The 12371-nt window shown below is 48.8% G+C and overlaps 6 protein-coding genes across 6 annotated transcripts; 3 read left to right on the top strand and 3 right to left on the bottom strand.

The window, feature by feature from the left end:
- Positions 1–296: 296 nt before the first annotated feature.
- On the bottom strand, positions 297–1797 carry atfA (bZIP transcription factor atfA; the record flags this gene model as incomplete). The annotated part of the gene is made up of 3 exons (XM_057214061.1): positions 297–600; positions 663–1701; positions 1764–1797. The coding sequence occupies 3 exons, from the start codon at positions 1795–1797 to the stop codon at positions 297–299; spliced, it is 1377 nt and encodes a 458-aa protein (XP_057075944.1).
- Positions 1798–3984: 2187 nt separating this feature from the next.
- Positions 3985–4533, bottom strand: N7516_001338 (hydroxyisourate hydrolase; the record flags this gene model as incomplete). Its single annotated transcript, XM_057214060.1, has 1 exon — positions 3985–4533. The coding sequence occupies one exon, from the start codon at positions 4531–4533 to the stop codon at positions 3985–3987; it is 549 nt and encodes a 182-aa protein (XP_057075943.1).
- Positions 4534–5081: 548 nt separating this feature from the next.
- Positions 5082–6170, top strand: N7516_001337 (ArsA family ATPase; the record flags this gene model as incomplete). The annotated part of the gene is made up of 2 exons (XM_057214059.1): positions 5082–5471; positions 5538–6170. 2 exons carry the CDS (start codon positions 5082–5084, stop codon positions 6168–6170), a joined length of 1023 nt encoding a protein of 340 aa, XP_057075942.1.
- Positions 6171–7544: 1374 nt separating this feature from the next.
- On the top strand, positions 7545–8039 carry N7516_001336 (uncharacterized protein; the record flags this gene model as incomplete). Its single annotated transcript, XM_057214058.1, has 3 exons — positions 7545–7661; positions 7731–7772; positions 7851–8039. The coding sequence occupies 3 exons, from the start codon at positions 7545–7547 to the stop codon at positions 8037–8039; spliced, it is 348 nt and encodes a 115-aa protein (XP_057075941.1).
- A 760-nt stretch (positions 8040–8799) lies between these two features.
- Positions 8800–10669, bottom strand: N7516_001335 (eukaryotic translation initiation factor 3 subunit E; the record flags this gene model as incomplete). Its single annotated transcript, XM_057214057.1, has 2 exons — positions 8800–9460; positions 9525–10669. 2 exons carry the CDS (start codon positions 10667–10669, stop codon positions 9247–9249), a joined length of 1359 nt encoding a protein of 452 aa, XP_057075940.1. The 3' UTR covers positions 8800–9246.
- A 261-nt stretch (positions 10670–10930) lies between these two features.
- N7516_001334 (mitochondrial 54S ribosomal protein mL49) lies at positions 10931–11782 on the top strand (the record flags this gene model as incomplete). Its single annotated transcript, XM_057214056.1, has 3 exons — positions 10931–11084; positions 11285–11670; positions 11732–11782. The coding sequence occupies 3 exons, from the start codon at positions 10931–10933 to the stop codon at positions 11780–11782; spliced, it is 591 nt and encodes a 196-aa protein (XP_057075939.1).
- Between the last annotated feature and the right edge of the window lie 589 nt (positions 11783–12371).

Below are 12371 nucleotides of genomic sequence, written 5' to 3'. Positions count from 1 at the left end.
CCTCGAAGCAGCCATAAATCGAAAGAAAGCATCTTATACGCCGAGTTGACACACCCTCAAAAAAAGGTCATTCCATACCACCAAGTTAGTCCGTCCATTTTTGAGTCGTGAGGATCATTAACACCTGCCCATGCCAGAACAATCGGCGGAGCCTTAGCCGAAGGAAACCCCGAGAGAGGAAAAACAAACTCCTAGGAAGAAGAGATCAACCGCCGGGTCTAAGCAGTGAACTGTATTTCCTACATGCGGCGAAAAGCACGATAGGTATCTTGAGATGAGAAACAAAGCAAGCTATCTCATCGACGCATGCCCTGTGTAGGGATGCCACCGGGCTGCATACCCATGTTGGGCGGCATATTATACCCGTGGTGATCATATCCGGCTGACATGCCGTTCATCATAAGAGGACCGAGTCCCTGGGCCTGAGAGACCGGACAATCCTTGTGTGCCAGCAATAGAGTCTTGAGGTTGACAATCTCTTCACGCAGCTGAGTCACGGTAGAAGTAAGGACATCATTCTCCGAGGTGAAAAGCTCCACCTTGTTTTGAAGGTTAGCCAGCCACTGCTTCTTCCGTTGGCGACATTTCAAAGCGGCGACGCTGATGGCAAACGTTAGTTATTCCGAGTTCCTGAATAGATGAAAAGGTTGGATCATTCATACCGATTCCGCTCCAGGAAATTGCGTCTTTTCTCCTCATCAGTCATCTTCTTGGTATCCATTGGGAATTGTTTCATATCATCGTCATCCTCGTCCTCGTCATCCATATCCGAGGGCATCTCCACATTGGATTTGGTCCTTTTGTTGGATCCCTTCGGGGCATCTTCGGCCTTGCGGCGGTTATTGGCAGCAGGGGCCTTAGGGGCGTTCTTTTTGCCCTTGCCCTTAGCGGGTTTAGCAGGTTCGTGATCAGATGCATCCCCAGCACTGGTACCATTGGTGTTCTGGGAAACACGTCGGGCTGCAGCACGGGTATCAGTTGGCATCTGGGCATGGTTCATTGGCGCATTGTTTGCCTGGCCACCCTTTGCCAGCATGAACAGTCCGTTTGCCGCATCGGCTGCATCATGCTGAGTGAAGTCAGCGGGCCGAGCTGGTTTTACATCCATATTAGCAGCAGCCTGTTCCTGCTCGTTAGGGTTGGAAGTGGGAGCATTCGCGTTGTTCTTCTTCGCTGCGAGTGCGGTACGATGGAAATCAATAGTGGAAGGAGTGGCACCGCCGTTCTGAAGTTGTTGCAAGAGAGCTTGTGAGTTGGGACTGGGGGCCGGGAACATGGAACCTCCACCGCCAGGTGTCAGTCCCGTGCGGAGGGATGACTCGTTCGGGGTAGGGAAACCGCGACCGATACTATCAAAGTAGTCATTAGGGCCGGTGGGCCCAGGGAGCATCGCCGGACTAAGAGGTCCCGAGCGTAGGGAGTTGTTCCAATTGTAACCAGTAGTAGAAGTTGTTCCAGGTAAGGCCGGTGAGGTGAGGGCAGCAACAGAGGGAAGAAGCGATTTGCCTGGGGTGTCGGCTGGATTCCCTCCGAACGATTGCTCAAATGGATTGGGTTCTAGTGAGAAAGGATTGTGCATGGAATTGAAGTAGTCCGGGGTATCAGACGCAGTAGGCGCACCCGGTCGTGGAGGCGGTGCCAACGAGGTCTGAGGCTCTACGTTAGATTTCTGATCCTTCTGTGAAGACGCGGCCTGCGAGTCTGGTGGGGAAAAGGTTCAAGTTAGCAACGCGCCAAGAATTAATGCGATCGCAAATAGGTACCACTGCAGTTTTGGGATCGAGTTGGGGGCTTCATTGTGGAAGATTCATGTGTTGGTGGGGAGGAAATCAATGACGCCAGTGAGTGAAGTCATCGCGACGGCAAATGGACTTGGGGGAATTTAAGGATTGGGGGGAGGAGGGGAGGAAACAGTGGCGTATTACCAAACCAAAAAGGGGACTTTTTTTTTTCTCTCTTTTCTGAAAGTATAACGCAGAACATGAAATAAGGAAGAAAAAAAAACATTCAGATGAAAAGTACTAGAAAAAAATGCGCAAATGCAAATGTAAAAAGCGTGACACACGAACCTTCTTTTTCCTTCTTGCAGTCAATGGGAGAAGACATGTTTGATCGAAGAGTCGATACAGCCGAGGCGACGGCAGCAGACATCGGGTTTATTCAAAGATAATGGAATATAAAAATGCTGCAAAGCCAAACAAACAATGGGCTTTTCTGGGAGAGTCGAGTTGTGAGAGGGAGAGTGAGAGGAAGAGAGTGACGTAGGGGAAGAGGGATATGATGAAATTTAGGGAATTGGGGGGGATTTTGAAGAAGAAAAAAACACAATTACAGTCAGGTACTGTATTTTAAATATTTTATGTTGTTTAAAAAAAAATGGAACACCAAAATTATGGGTATCCATACATACCCACCATATCCAATATATATGACGGTAATTCCCAATTCCACCGGGGATAACTTGGTAACTTTGTAACTTTGTACTTGGTACTTTGTAGTTATACACAATTGATATTGGTACTCGGGTGCTACCCTCCTTCCCCATCCAACCCATCCACCCCATCTCAGACATACACCCTTACCTGTGGAGAATTGGGTTGAATAGTCCAATCTTCATTTGTCGAGTTAGAGAGCGGAGTCAGCCTGATCTAATATCACTGACTCGAGAAAAGGACAAAAAGCATATTGCATAATAATAAGTCAACTCTTCGCAATCCTTATACCTAACAACATACTACAACTACAACATATAGTTAGATAGTTAGTAGTAAAGAAGTCGATGCTTGCATCTTTGATACGGAGAGTTCCAAGGTTGATCATCCCAGTATTATTTCATTATGTCACGGTGACGACAGAAATCTCTCCTGATGTGGGTTATATTCAACTCTTTTAACCAATCAAATCACAGTATTTCTAAATGCCAAGATGAGGATTTCACTTCAACCAAAGAATGCGGTGAAAATGATGACGCAATCAATGACACGTGACAGTTCTATCTATCTATCAAGGTTGCCACTGGAATTCTACAAGCTGAAGATATGTTGATCTTCATATATAACGGAAGTATAGAGTATATATAGCTGTACATATTGTATTATGCCACATGGAAGACAAGAAAAGATGAAAAGACTATATTGTATCTGACCATGGTTAGTACAGAGCCTGTACAGAGCCTGTACGTTCTATTCCCGGCCCCCAACAGGGCATTATTAATCAACGGCAAGTCTACGGGTGTATCCATGGGTACTCCATACGCGTCGTATGCATACAACATACGAAGTACAGAAGACACCAGATCGCGTCTGGCACTTGGTACGGAGTACGTTACATAACATTGTTATTTAGGGATGTATTACCCCTGGCATCAATGCAAAGGGCTAGGTAGTACGGAGTAATTAGTATGCTATAGTTATCAATCAGACTACTAGTGTCTCGAGAACGTGCCATCGGATATATCCTTAACAATCTTAATGTTGAATCTCAATGCGATAATTGCAAAGAGTTGGTCTAGCCCCAATTAGCCCTTCAATCACCATGCCAATTCGGTGATTTTGTCGGGATTGAGGGTGGAGAGTTCCAAGGGATTCCCCACAGTCTTGGTATCCTTCAACCTTGATTGTACGTATGTGCATCACCTGTCGATTGTTAGACAAGGTCTAACTGCAATGAAACACTCGGTTTTTAACGCAGCTAGCTCTCAACGCATCTGGAGAGCTTGATTCATATCGAGTAGTGGCCCAAAATATCTATCGAACTACTCAAAATTACCGGCATTATCTACCCAGCGCACCCTACAGCCTACATAGATCTAAAGAAACATAAAGCATAGAGATTCATACAACAAACGAGCAATAAAACCATTGCCAAGGTTCATGCTTCAGAATAGCACCTTTGCAATAGAGATAGCCCATTGACATCCATCCACCAAGCCCTACAACATTGTAATATTTACATCAAAAAGGAACCCTCATTTATCTCAAGACTTCACGAACCCCGGTAAGTCGAGTAATTCCAAGGACCCAGAAGGACAGGAACATGGTAATGGCGCCAGCCCTCCTCGCCCTCACGGCCACGTCCCTTGACAGTGAACTTAACCTCAACCTCTGGCCAGAAGCTCTCGACGCCCTGGGCCTCGTACCAGGGACCCACGTCAAAACGCACGGACCAGTTAGTCTTGCTGTCTGCAGCAGGCAGAGCAGCCAAGATAGCAGGGACTGATTCTGAGGCTGTTCCAACTGGTGTCCAGTTGGCGACGCGGCCGTCGACGTTCGTAGTTGCATAGAACGAGATGCCGCTGGTAGTGGATGTCGGGGTGGAGAGGAGGGTCAGGGTCACTGGCAGGTTGGCTGCAGGTGTTCCTGATAAAGTGTTGAGGCAATGACAGGTGATGGGATCGCGCGCTGCCATGGTGGTTGGTTGTTGCTTGATTAGGTCTGAGTCTTTGGTGTGTGGGGCGGGGGAGATTTGTTGCTGATAAAGTGCGAGGCGGTTGGCGGTGCGACCAATGTGTTGGTTATTTTGAGAGGAGTCCATTCATTCAATAGGAAGGTTGAATATAGTAGGAGGAGAAGGAGAAAAGAGAAAAGAAGAAGAATACCCTGGAAGGGGGAGAGAGCTCTACATTGCTATCAGAGGTTCATCGGAGGATACCGATGGCTGCGGAGAGTGCCATGCAGCTATCAATTGGGGATCCATGACTCGTGCATGTGTGTTGTATAGTTTCTTCGCTTCCTTAATTTAGTGACTATCTGTAGTAAATAAAATGATCTCTGTTATAAGAACTTGAGTAGGATAACACTCTGTGGGTTCAGAGACGAAGAGCTCCAAGTATCATAGGAACCTTTCCAATTAGTAGATGAACGGGGCTAATTATAATCCTCCCTAGGTATATTGTATCTAAGGCCATTTGCACATATACAATATAAAATATAAAAACACCAAGAGAAAGATGAAATAGCAAGGAAGTGAAAGTCTTGTCTTCCGGAAAGTTCGATTTTGCGGGGCAAACTTGGGAACTTGTGTCTTGAACTTCCAAGCTCCCCAACTTCGCAACTTTTAGAACTTCAACCAAATCATACACAATGTCCTCCGCCGTGGTAAATGGTGACGACCTTGACATGGAGCCTACGCTCCAGTCAGTTCTCAACCAAAACACTCTCCGTTGGATCTTTGTCGGAGGAAAAGGAGGTGTCGGTAAGACCACCACCTCGTGCTCGCTGGCCATCCAGCTGGCCAAAGTCCGCAAATCCGTCCTCCTCATTTCGACCGACCCCGCACACAACCTGAGCGACGCTTTCGGTCAAAAGTTTGGAAAGGAGGCCCGTCTGATCGATGGCTACTCAAACCTGAGCGCGATGGAGATCGACCCCAATGGGAGCATCCAGGATCTGCTCGCCACCGGAGATGGTCAGGCCGAAGATCCCATGGCGGGATTGGGCATGGGAAACATGATGCAGGATCTTGCCTTCAGCGTAAGTGCTTTATTCCGTTGTTGCGCAATATACTCTACGTGCACCAATCTAACTCTTTGATGGCAGATTCCCGGTGTTGACGAAGCTATGTCCTTCGCCGAAGTCCTAAAGCAGGTCAAGTCACTCTCCTACGAAGTCATCGTGTTCGATACCGCGCCCACCGGCCACACCCTTCGATTCCTCCAATTCCCCACCGTGCTCGAGAAGGCGCTCGCCAAGCTCTCCCAGCTCTCCACCCAGTTCGGTCCGATGCTCAACTCGATTCTGGGCGCTCGTGGCGGTCTACCCGGAGGTCAGAATATGGATGAGTTGCTGCAGAAGATGGAGTCGTTGCGCGAGACTATTAGCGAGGTCAACACGCAGTTCAAGAACCCAGACATGACCACCTTTGTCTGTGTATGCATTGCAGAGTTCTTGTCGCTCTACGAGACGGAACGTATGATCCAGGAATTGACCAGCTACAACATCGATACCCACGCAATCGTTGTCAACCAGCTGCTGTTCCCCAAAGAAGGAAGCGGTTGCGAACAGTGCACTGCCCGGAGAAAGATGCAGAAGAAGTACCTCGATCAGATTGAGGAGCTCTATGAGGATTTTAATGTGGTCCGCATGCCAATGCTTGTTGAGGAAGTTCGCGGGAAGGAGAAGCTGGAGAAGTTCAGTGAGATGTTGGTGACCCCATATGTGCCTCCGCAGTAAAAGGCGATGTCGATGCGAGATATTTTTGTTTTCGCTCATGTCGAACGAATTATGAAAAGACTAGAGAATATTACATGAAGCGCCTTGTGGACTAAGATTGGTTTGAACCCCCATGTAGACCTCGGGAGCATACGGGCTAACGGACATGAATGCGTTCATGCATATTCTTGTCACATCCTAACGCTCTGTGATGAACCTCTTGATTATATCTCGGTCGATCGGAGATAACAACGCACACAATTCTTGACTAAATGATATCGGACCCCGGTTAATATATATCCTTGAGAGTGGAAATCCAACCGTTCCCGCACCTAAGCTCCTCTTCATATGCCATGTGTTTCGACAACCAATGACCCCCTATATACAATATAGTCTTGGCAATACAGGATTCATGACCTTGAAGCGAGCTCATACCCCAAAAGCGAGAGCTGCAGATATTCTCGCTGCAGCTCAGTGGCCCCCCGCGATCTAAACGCACAATGCGTGGTGCCACGACACCACCGCAGTGAGCCAATTTGGCGCTACATAGGTTTGAGAATCTGCGGTGAGAGGAAAGGAGACGTCAGAACTGATTTCCTTCCTCTTCCAAATACTCCTACAGGTGCACTGTCCACTCTTTTTAGGGGAATATTCCAATTCTATGCGCCCTGGGATTGATTCGAGGCCGATGCTCCTCCATGCAAGCCTCACTTTCGTCCAAGACCGGGTTCTCGGTAGTAAACAGCGGGAAAAGTGGGCAGACTAGGATCCCGTGTCATTTTGACGGTCAAAAGCTGCAAATTGACACACATCAAGGGAGAAAAAAAGGGTTGGACCTCGTTGGTTGATAAAGTGAGGCGAGTGGTTTCTCTTGTCCTCCGCCCCCCGAACATTCCGACATGAACCCTCCTCTCGAGATCAAGGCACAAGATCTGGGCCGTTTCTGGTGATTCTCCACTGGTTTCACTTTCTTATTCTTGCCGCCCTCTGTGGAGACTCGCTCGAGTGTTACCGGATTCGTGGGTAACCGGTTGGTTTCATTTGCCTATTGTGCAGTCGACCTTGTGGATCGTGCTGTTCGATGAAGGGAGGGGATGCGCGGTCCCCTCTGCCGTTGACCTGGTGTGACTTGTTGTGAGACCATATTTTCCGAAGGATCAAGGGCTGCATTTTCAATAGAGATTTGTCTTATGTATCTCCGTCTCTGGTGGATTGTTATTTGTTGAACCAGGGTATCAACCAACCTATTTATACTCATGTCTCATCCTTCTGAGCTGTGCCAAAAGTCCCACAAAGAGCTTCTAGGCACGGTCCGTTTGTGTGTCGGTGTCGACTGACATCAGACCCTAGCCCGTCCTTCGCCTCGTCTCGACGCCTCACCTGTTAGCCTTGACAATGGCTCCTGTCCAGCAGTACTGGCTTCCGGGATATGGACTATCCCGACATATTGTCTTAGGCCATATCCATTACTTCCTTGGACCAAGTGCAACAGTCAGACCTTACAGCTACCAGGTATGTCTTGCCATTGCTTCCACTACGCCTTCTACTATATAAACCCAGTCTAACCAGATATCATTGCAGGGACGCGATGGTTACCTCATCAATGGCGTGCCACTCACGCGGGTTCGTTTCCCCATCTTTATTTGAACATGAATTGAGCCAGGAGGAAGAGAATCGAAAATTCCTGACTCTTTCGAACAGGAACAAATTGATGATCTCGCGGTCATGTCCCGAGAGTACGAGAAGCAGGAAGCTACTCGAATGACCCACAACACCAGCGGCTCCTCCTCGACATCTAGCCCCAGCAGCGACAACTTGACAACTCAGACTGAGCCGTACATCAATGAGATCATCCCTATTAACCAACCTGGAGCACGCAGGCGTGCATAGCCAGACACATTCGAGGCGGCCGTTAAGGCCGATTTTGTTTCCTTGATTCCATCCATTGGACTCGCTGTTTCGCTGTTTCTTTTCTAGCTCTTCCCTCCGTTCTAGGAGCCCGTCTACGAGGAAGGACTTTCCTACATGGCCGCCTAATACTGCTCCGTTTGGCCTTTCTTTGACTCGTTCTTCGTACCCCCGGAGCATCTCGTGGATTTCAGATATTGGCCACATGGATATATTCAAACCCTGACTCTCTGTTACCCAGATGGAATCCCTGGATTACGGAAGCCTCCGGATGGACCAGTGGAAGGAAAGGAGCACCAATCCTGCCCAGGTGGGATGGAAGCGGCTCTTCGGTGTAATAGCGTTGGCCCTGTTTTGAGCTGATCGGAATATGTGCCTTTCGTCTCGTTCTGATATACCCTTCTCTTACTTCTCGTGGTCTTGGATGTCTGTTAGTGGTTATAACGCCAAATCTGATTTTGAATACATTAGAATCTCGGATTGGAAGCTGCTAGCCTATAACAAACTATGAGCTGGACTGACCTCTGGTGGCTCAGAGAGAAAAAAAGACAAATGGGTCCCCGCAACCACATAGAGGCTATGTATGCACTAGTTAGGGCTGGCAGAGGCAGAGATGGATGTTCAAACAGATCTCAAGTTCAATGCTCATTATAATAGTTATGGGTAATCTATAATGAACTTGGATATAATGCTTAGTCTGGAATATGGGAATATTGGATATTGTCAAAAAAGACATCATCTTTCACTCATCTCTATAGACCATTCGTAACAGCATAGATAAATCAGACCCTAAGATCAAAGAGTCTACTACATATCTCCATCTCTCATCTTTCCCCCAAAAGATATGAGGGCGCCATGATTCTCTGGCTGCTTTTGGGGACCCCCCTCGCTCCAAAACCTCCAGGGTCAGAAATGGCCAATACATAAAGAGGTCAAGCAAAATATCCGACACAGGAAGTGAAAAAATATGGGGAGAGAGTGATTTGCATAACTGCAAGACTAAAGAGGTAAAGAAATAAGTGTGGACCCCCGAAAAAACGCCAGCCGGATGCCACTCTGCATGGAGTCCCCAAACAACCGTGTTGTGACCTACACGGGGAGATCACTAAAAAAAATGGGGCAGGCAGAAAACAAGTTGGAAATCACATAACAGAAAAGTTCAGTTTTCAACATCAAGGTCATGGTGTTTTTATTTTGCGACAGCAGCGCTCAAGACTTGTGTGCGGAAGAAGGCACCCTTGGTCTTCTCGATGACTTGCTGGTAGACAGACTGAGGGGGGTGGTTCATGATAACAGTGCCCTCCTTATAATCGATCTTGGCGTCAACCCGGGTGTCACGAATAAGGTTGACAATCCACTTCTCACCCTCGTCCTGGTTCAGACCGAGGCGAGTGGAAAGGTCCCTAGAAAAAGAGAAACCCGTTAGACCGTTATTCGTGCCAATTCCCCCGATATAAAATAACTTACTTGATGTCAATACGCTGGTGGATCTTGCAGTAGCTCTCGGAGATGAGGTGACGGGCAGCATCGACGAAAGCGTCGGCGGCCGAGACAAGGAAGAAATCGCTGCGCAGAACATCCTCGGCCTCGCCAAGCTTCTTCTGTGCTTCCTCGAAATCGAAATCGACGTAAAGGGCCTTGACGAAATCGGTGACGGGGTCGGTGTACTCGTAGTCCTCCTGGCGCACAACGCGGATCAGATCCTTCAATTGCTTCTGGTAGACACCGGAGTGCTTGTGGGGGCGGCTGCGGTTGGTGATGACAGCGGCGGCAAGGTACCGCAAAACCCAAGGGCAGCTGGTCTGGATGGTGTTGATGTAGGCGGGGGAGAAAAAGAGGTCGGTGAGGACGTCGCGGGCGGGGTCGTGGTTGAAGAAGGGGAACAGCGACCAGTGGATGAGCCAAGAGCGGTTGGTGAGCTGAGCCAGGGGGTTGTTGAACAGGCGAGTCTCAATTGAGTCCTTAACCTTCTGAACCTCCTCCATCGCACCCTCCCAGTTGGTGGTCAGGATCTCTGATGCGAGCTTACCCCATGTGGCGGCGGCAACCTTGTCGTTGTCGGTGGATAGAACACGGAACTGGTAAAGCAGCTCAGCGGCGTTTCCGTAGCTGCCGCAGCTGTACTGGAAGCGTCCGTAGTCGTGGAGAGAGTTGACCATCTCGTTGGTGACACCGTGCTGCTCCTCGAGGAACCGCAAGTTGGCGGCCTTGTCGCTTCGCAGGTTACCCACAACCTCCTCATCCTGCAACAATTCGGAAATCTTCTCGCTCTGATCCTGGTAGTGCTGTAGCTTGGCCAGAACCTCCTCGCGCTTCTTCACAAACTCTTCGGGAACGGTGTCGGAATCGTTGATCTCCTGCCACAAGTTGGCGACGTAGTCGGTCATGTTGGTGTGCTTCAGGAGCTCGTACTTCGCCCGGGTGATTTCCTTGTCCTCCTCATCGCCGGTAGCGCTGAATTCGAGCAGGGGGAAGACCAAGTGACGGTCGAGGTACGGGATGAGTCGGGGCAGCAAATCATGCTGGGAGGCGATATCCTCGGTGGTCTTGGGCGGGTGAGTAGCAGCGCCGCTGAGCAAAGTCTCAGCGGTAGCGGGGGCGTTGTCTGCCATATTGGATCTCAAAAGATGGCGGAAGGGGGTTAAAGGTCTAGAGGGGGATAACAAAGGGCCAACCGCGATCAATGGAGAATTTGCAGATTGTGCGGGCGTCGGTGGCCCTAAACCCTTTTTGGAAGTGGGTGTTGGACAAGCGGTGGCAGAAAATCTGAGCAGAGGAGCATCAGATGTCGCTCCCGATCTTCCCAGTCTCTGTCTTGATATCCCCATCTTCTCCAACCAGGTCTTTTCTTTCGGTCATTTAGAACGTGAGAAATGCCGTCTCTTCTATACTCGGGCCCGTCTTCGGCTATGCGAAAGCAGGCCACAACCATTCCTCTTCGTGTCAACTCTGCACAGTCCGTGGCTTCCGTTCAGACATGTAGTTCATTTTCCACATTATGCCCTCAGGCGAGGTTGAAAGCTTCACGTAAGTTACAACTTATTCGGTTTTATCTTGATCTCTTGATCTGTTGATCTTTAAGAACTACAAGAGCAAGGCCGACCCCTCTCGGGTCTTGCAATATCTTGTAACCAACAAACAAGAGAGAAGAAAGAAAGAAAAAACACGCATCTATACCGTGTTAGTTTCAACGGAGAAAAGAGCGCATGGCTAACCCTTCCTCTCAGATCGTCCTCAATCCTCCTTCCCTACCCTCCCTACTCGCCAAAGCCGTACTTTCCTAGCTTATCTCGGCCGTCAAGCGCAAGCCCTGAAACAACAATCTACCACCCCATCGGCAACCTCATCCCCAACCAAATCAGACAAGAAACCCAGTCCGACCCTGCAGCTCACTAACCTCCCCTATTTCGTCCGTCGCACTGCCTCCAACCAGCTTCCCGTCTACGTCGTCACCAAGGCCGGCGGCACCAAGCAACTCACCAAGCTCCAGAAGACCGAAGGCGATCTGGACGCGCTCCGCAACGACCTAGCCTCTGCCCTAGGCGTGGTTGACGGAAACAAGCCTAACCCGGACGTTACTCTGAACCGACTCACGGGCCACATCATTGTCAAGGTATGTTCGCTTCTACGGTGCAACTAATTATACCGCGACAGAAACTGACATGTGGATACAGGGCTGGCGCAAACCCGAGATTCTGAACTTCCTCCAGGAGCGGAAATTCTAAATGCGTTCTTCTCTAATACATCTATCTTATCTCATACGCTCATACGCTCGCGATTGAAGAGCTCATTGGAATCATTCGAATGGCCCCAAGATTCACCCCCCAAAAAGCATCATCATACCCCTATTGCGAGGGGTATACTAGATCATACTTATCGGAGAGACCAAGAATCACATCACGTCGAAAACAAGGGAGGAGAAAGAAAAGAAACGAACGCTCACGGTGGTCCCTGATGTGGATGGGTAATATCTATTTTCTTGATCTCTCTCTCCTCTTCCCTCTCGGTACATACCTTTAATCTCGTTGCGAGTTGTTTTTCTTTACCTTTTTTCTTCCTCTTTTCCTTTGGTGTTTCTGTCTTATCTATCTGGTCGTGTCTTCTGGCGTCCACCTGCTTTTTTTCAGGTTCCTTTGCTTTTCTATCTACCTGTAACACTTCCAATATGTACATTTTCAACAACTCGATGGGTGCTAGTGATTTTACATTGAATGACCACATGCATTTCCCCTCAGGAAACTTGTAACAGTACGCAGTATGTATGCTCCCTCCTGCAATTGGGGTATGCAATTGTAGGCTACAGGTAGACTCATT

Source organism: Penicillium verrucosum, assembly GCF_028828655.1.
Source record: "Penicillium verrucosum strain IBT 35672 chromosome Unknown utg000001l_segment0_segment0, whole genome shotgun sequence".
NCBI lineage: Eukaryota > Fungi > Ascomycota > Eurotiomycetes > Eurotiales > Aspergillaceae > Penicillium > Penicillium verrucosum.
Note: the sequence above shows the minus strand (reverse complement) of the source record. Positions and strands in the feature narration are given on the sequence as shown.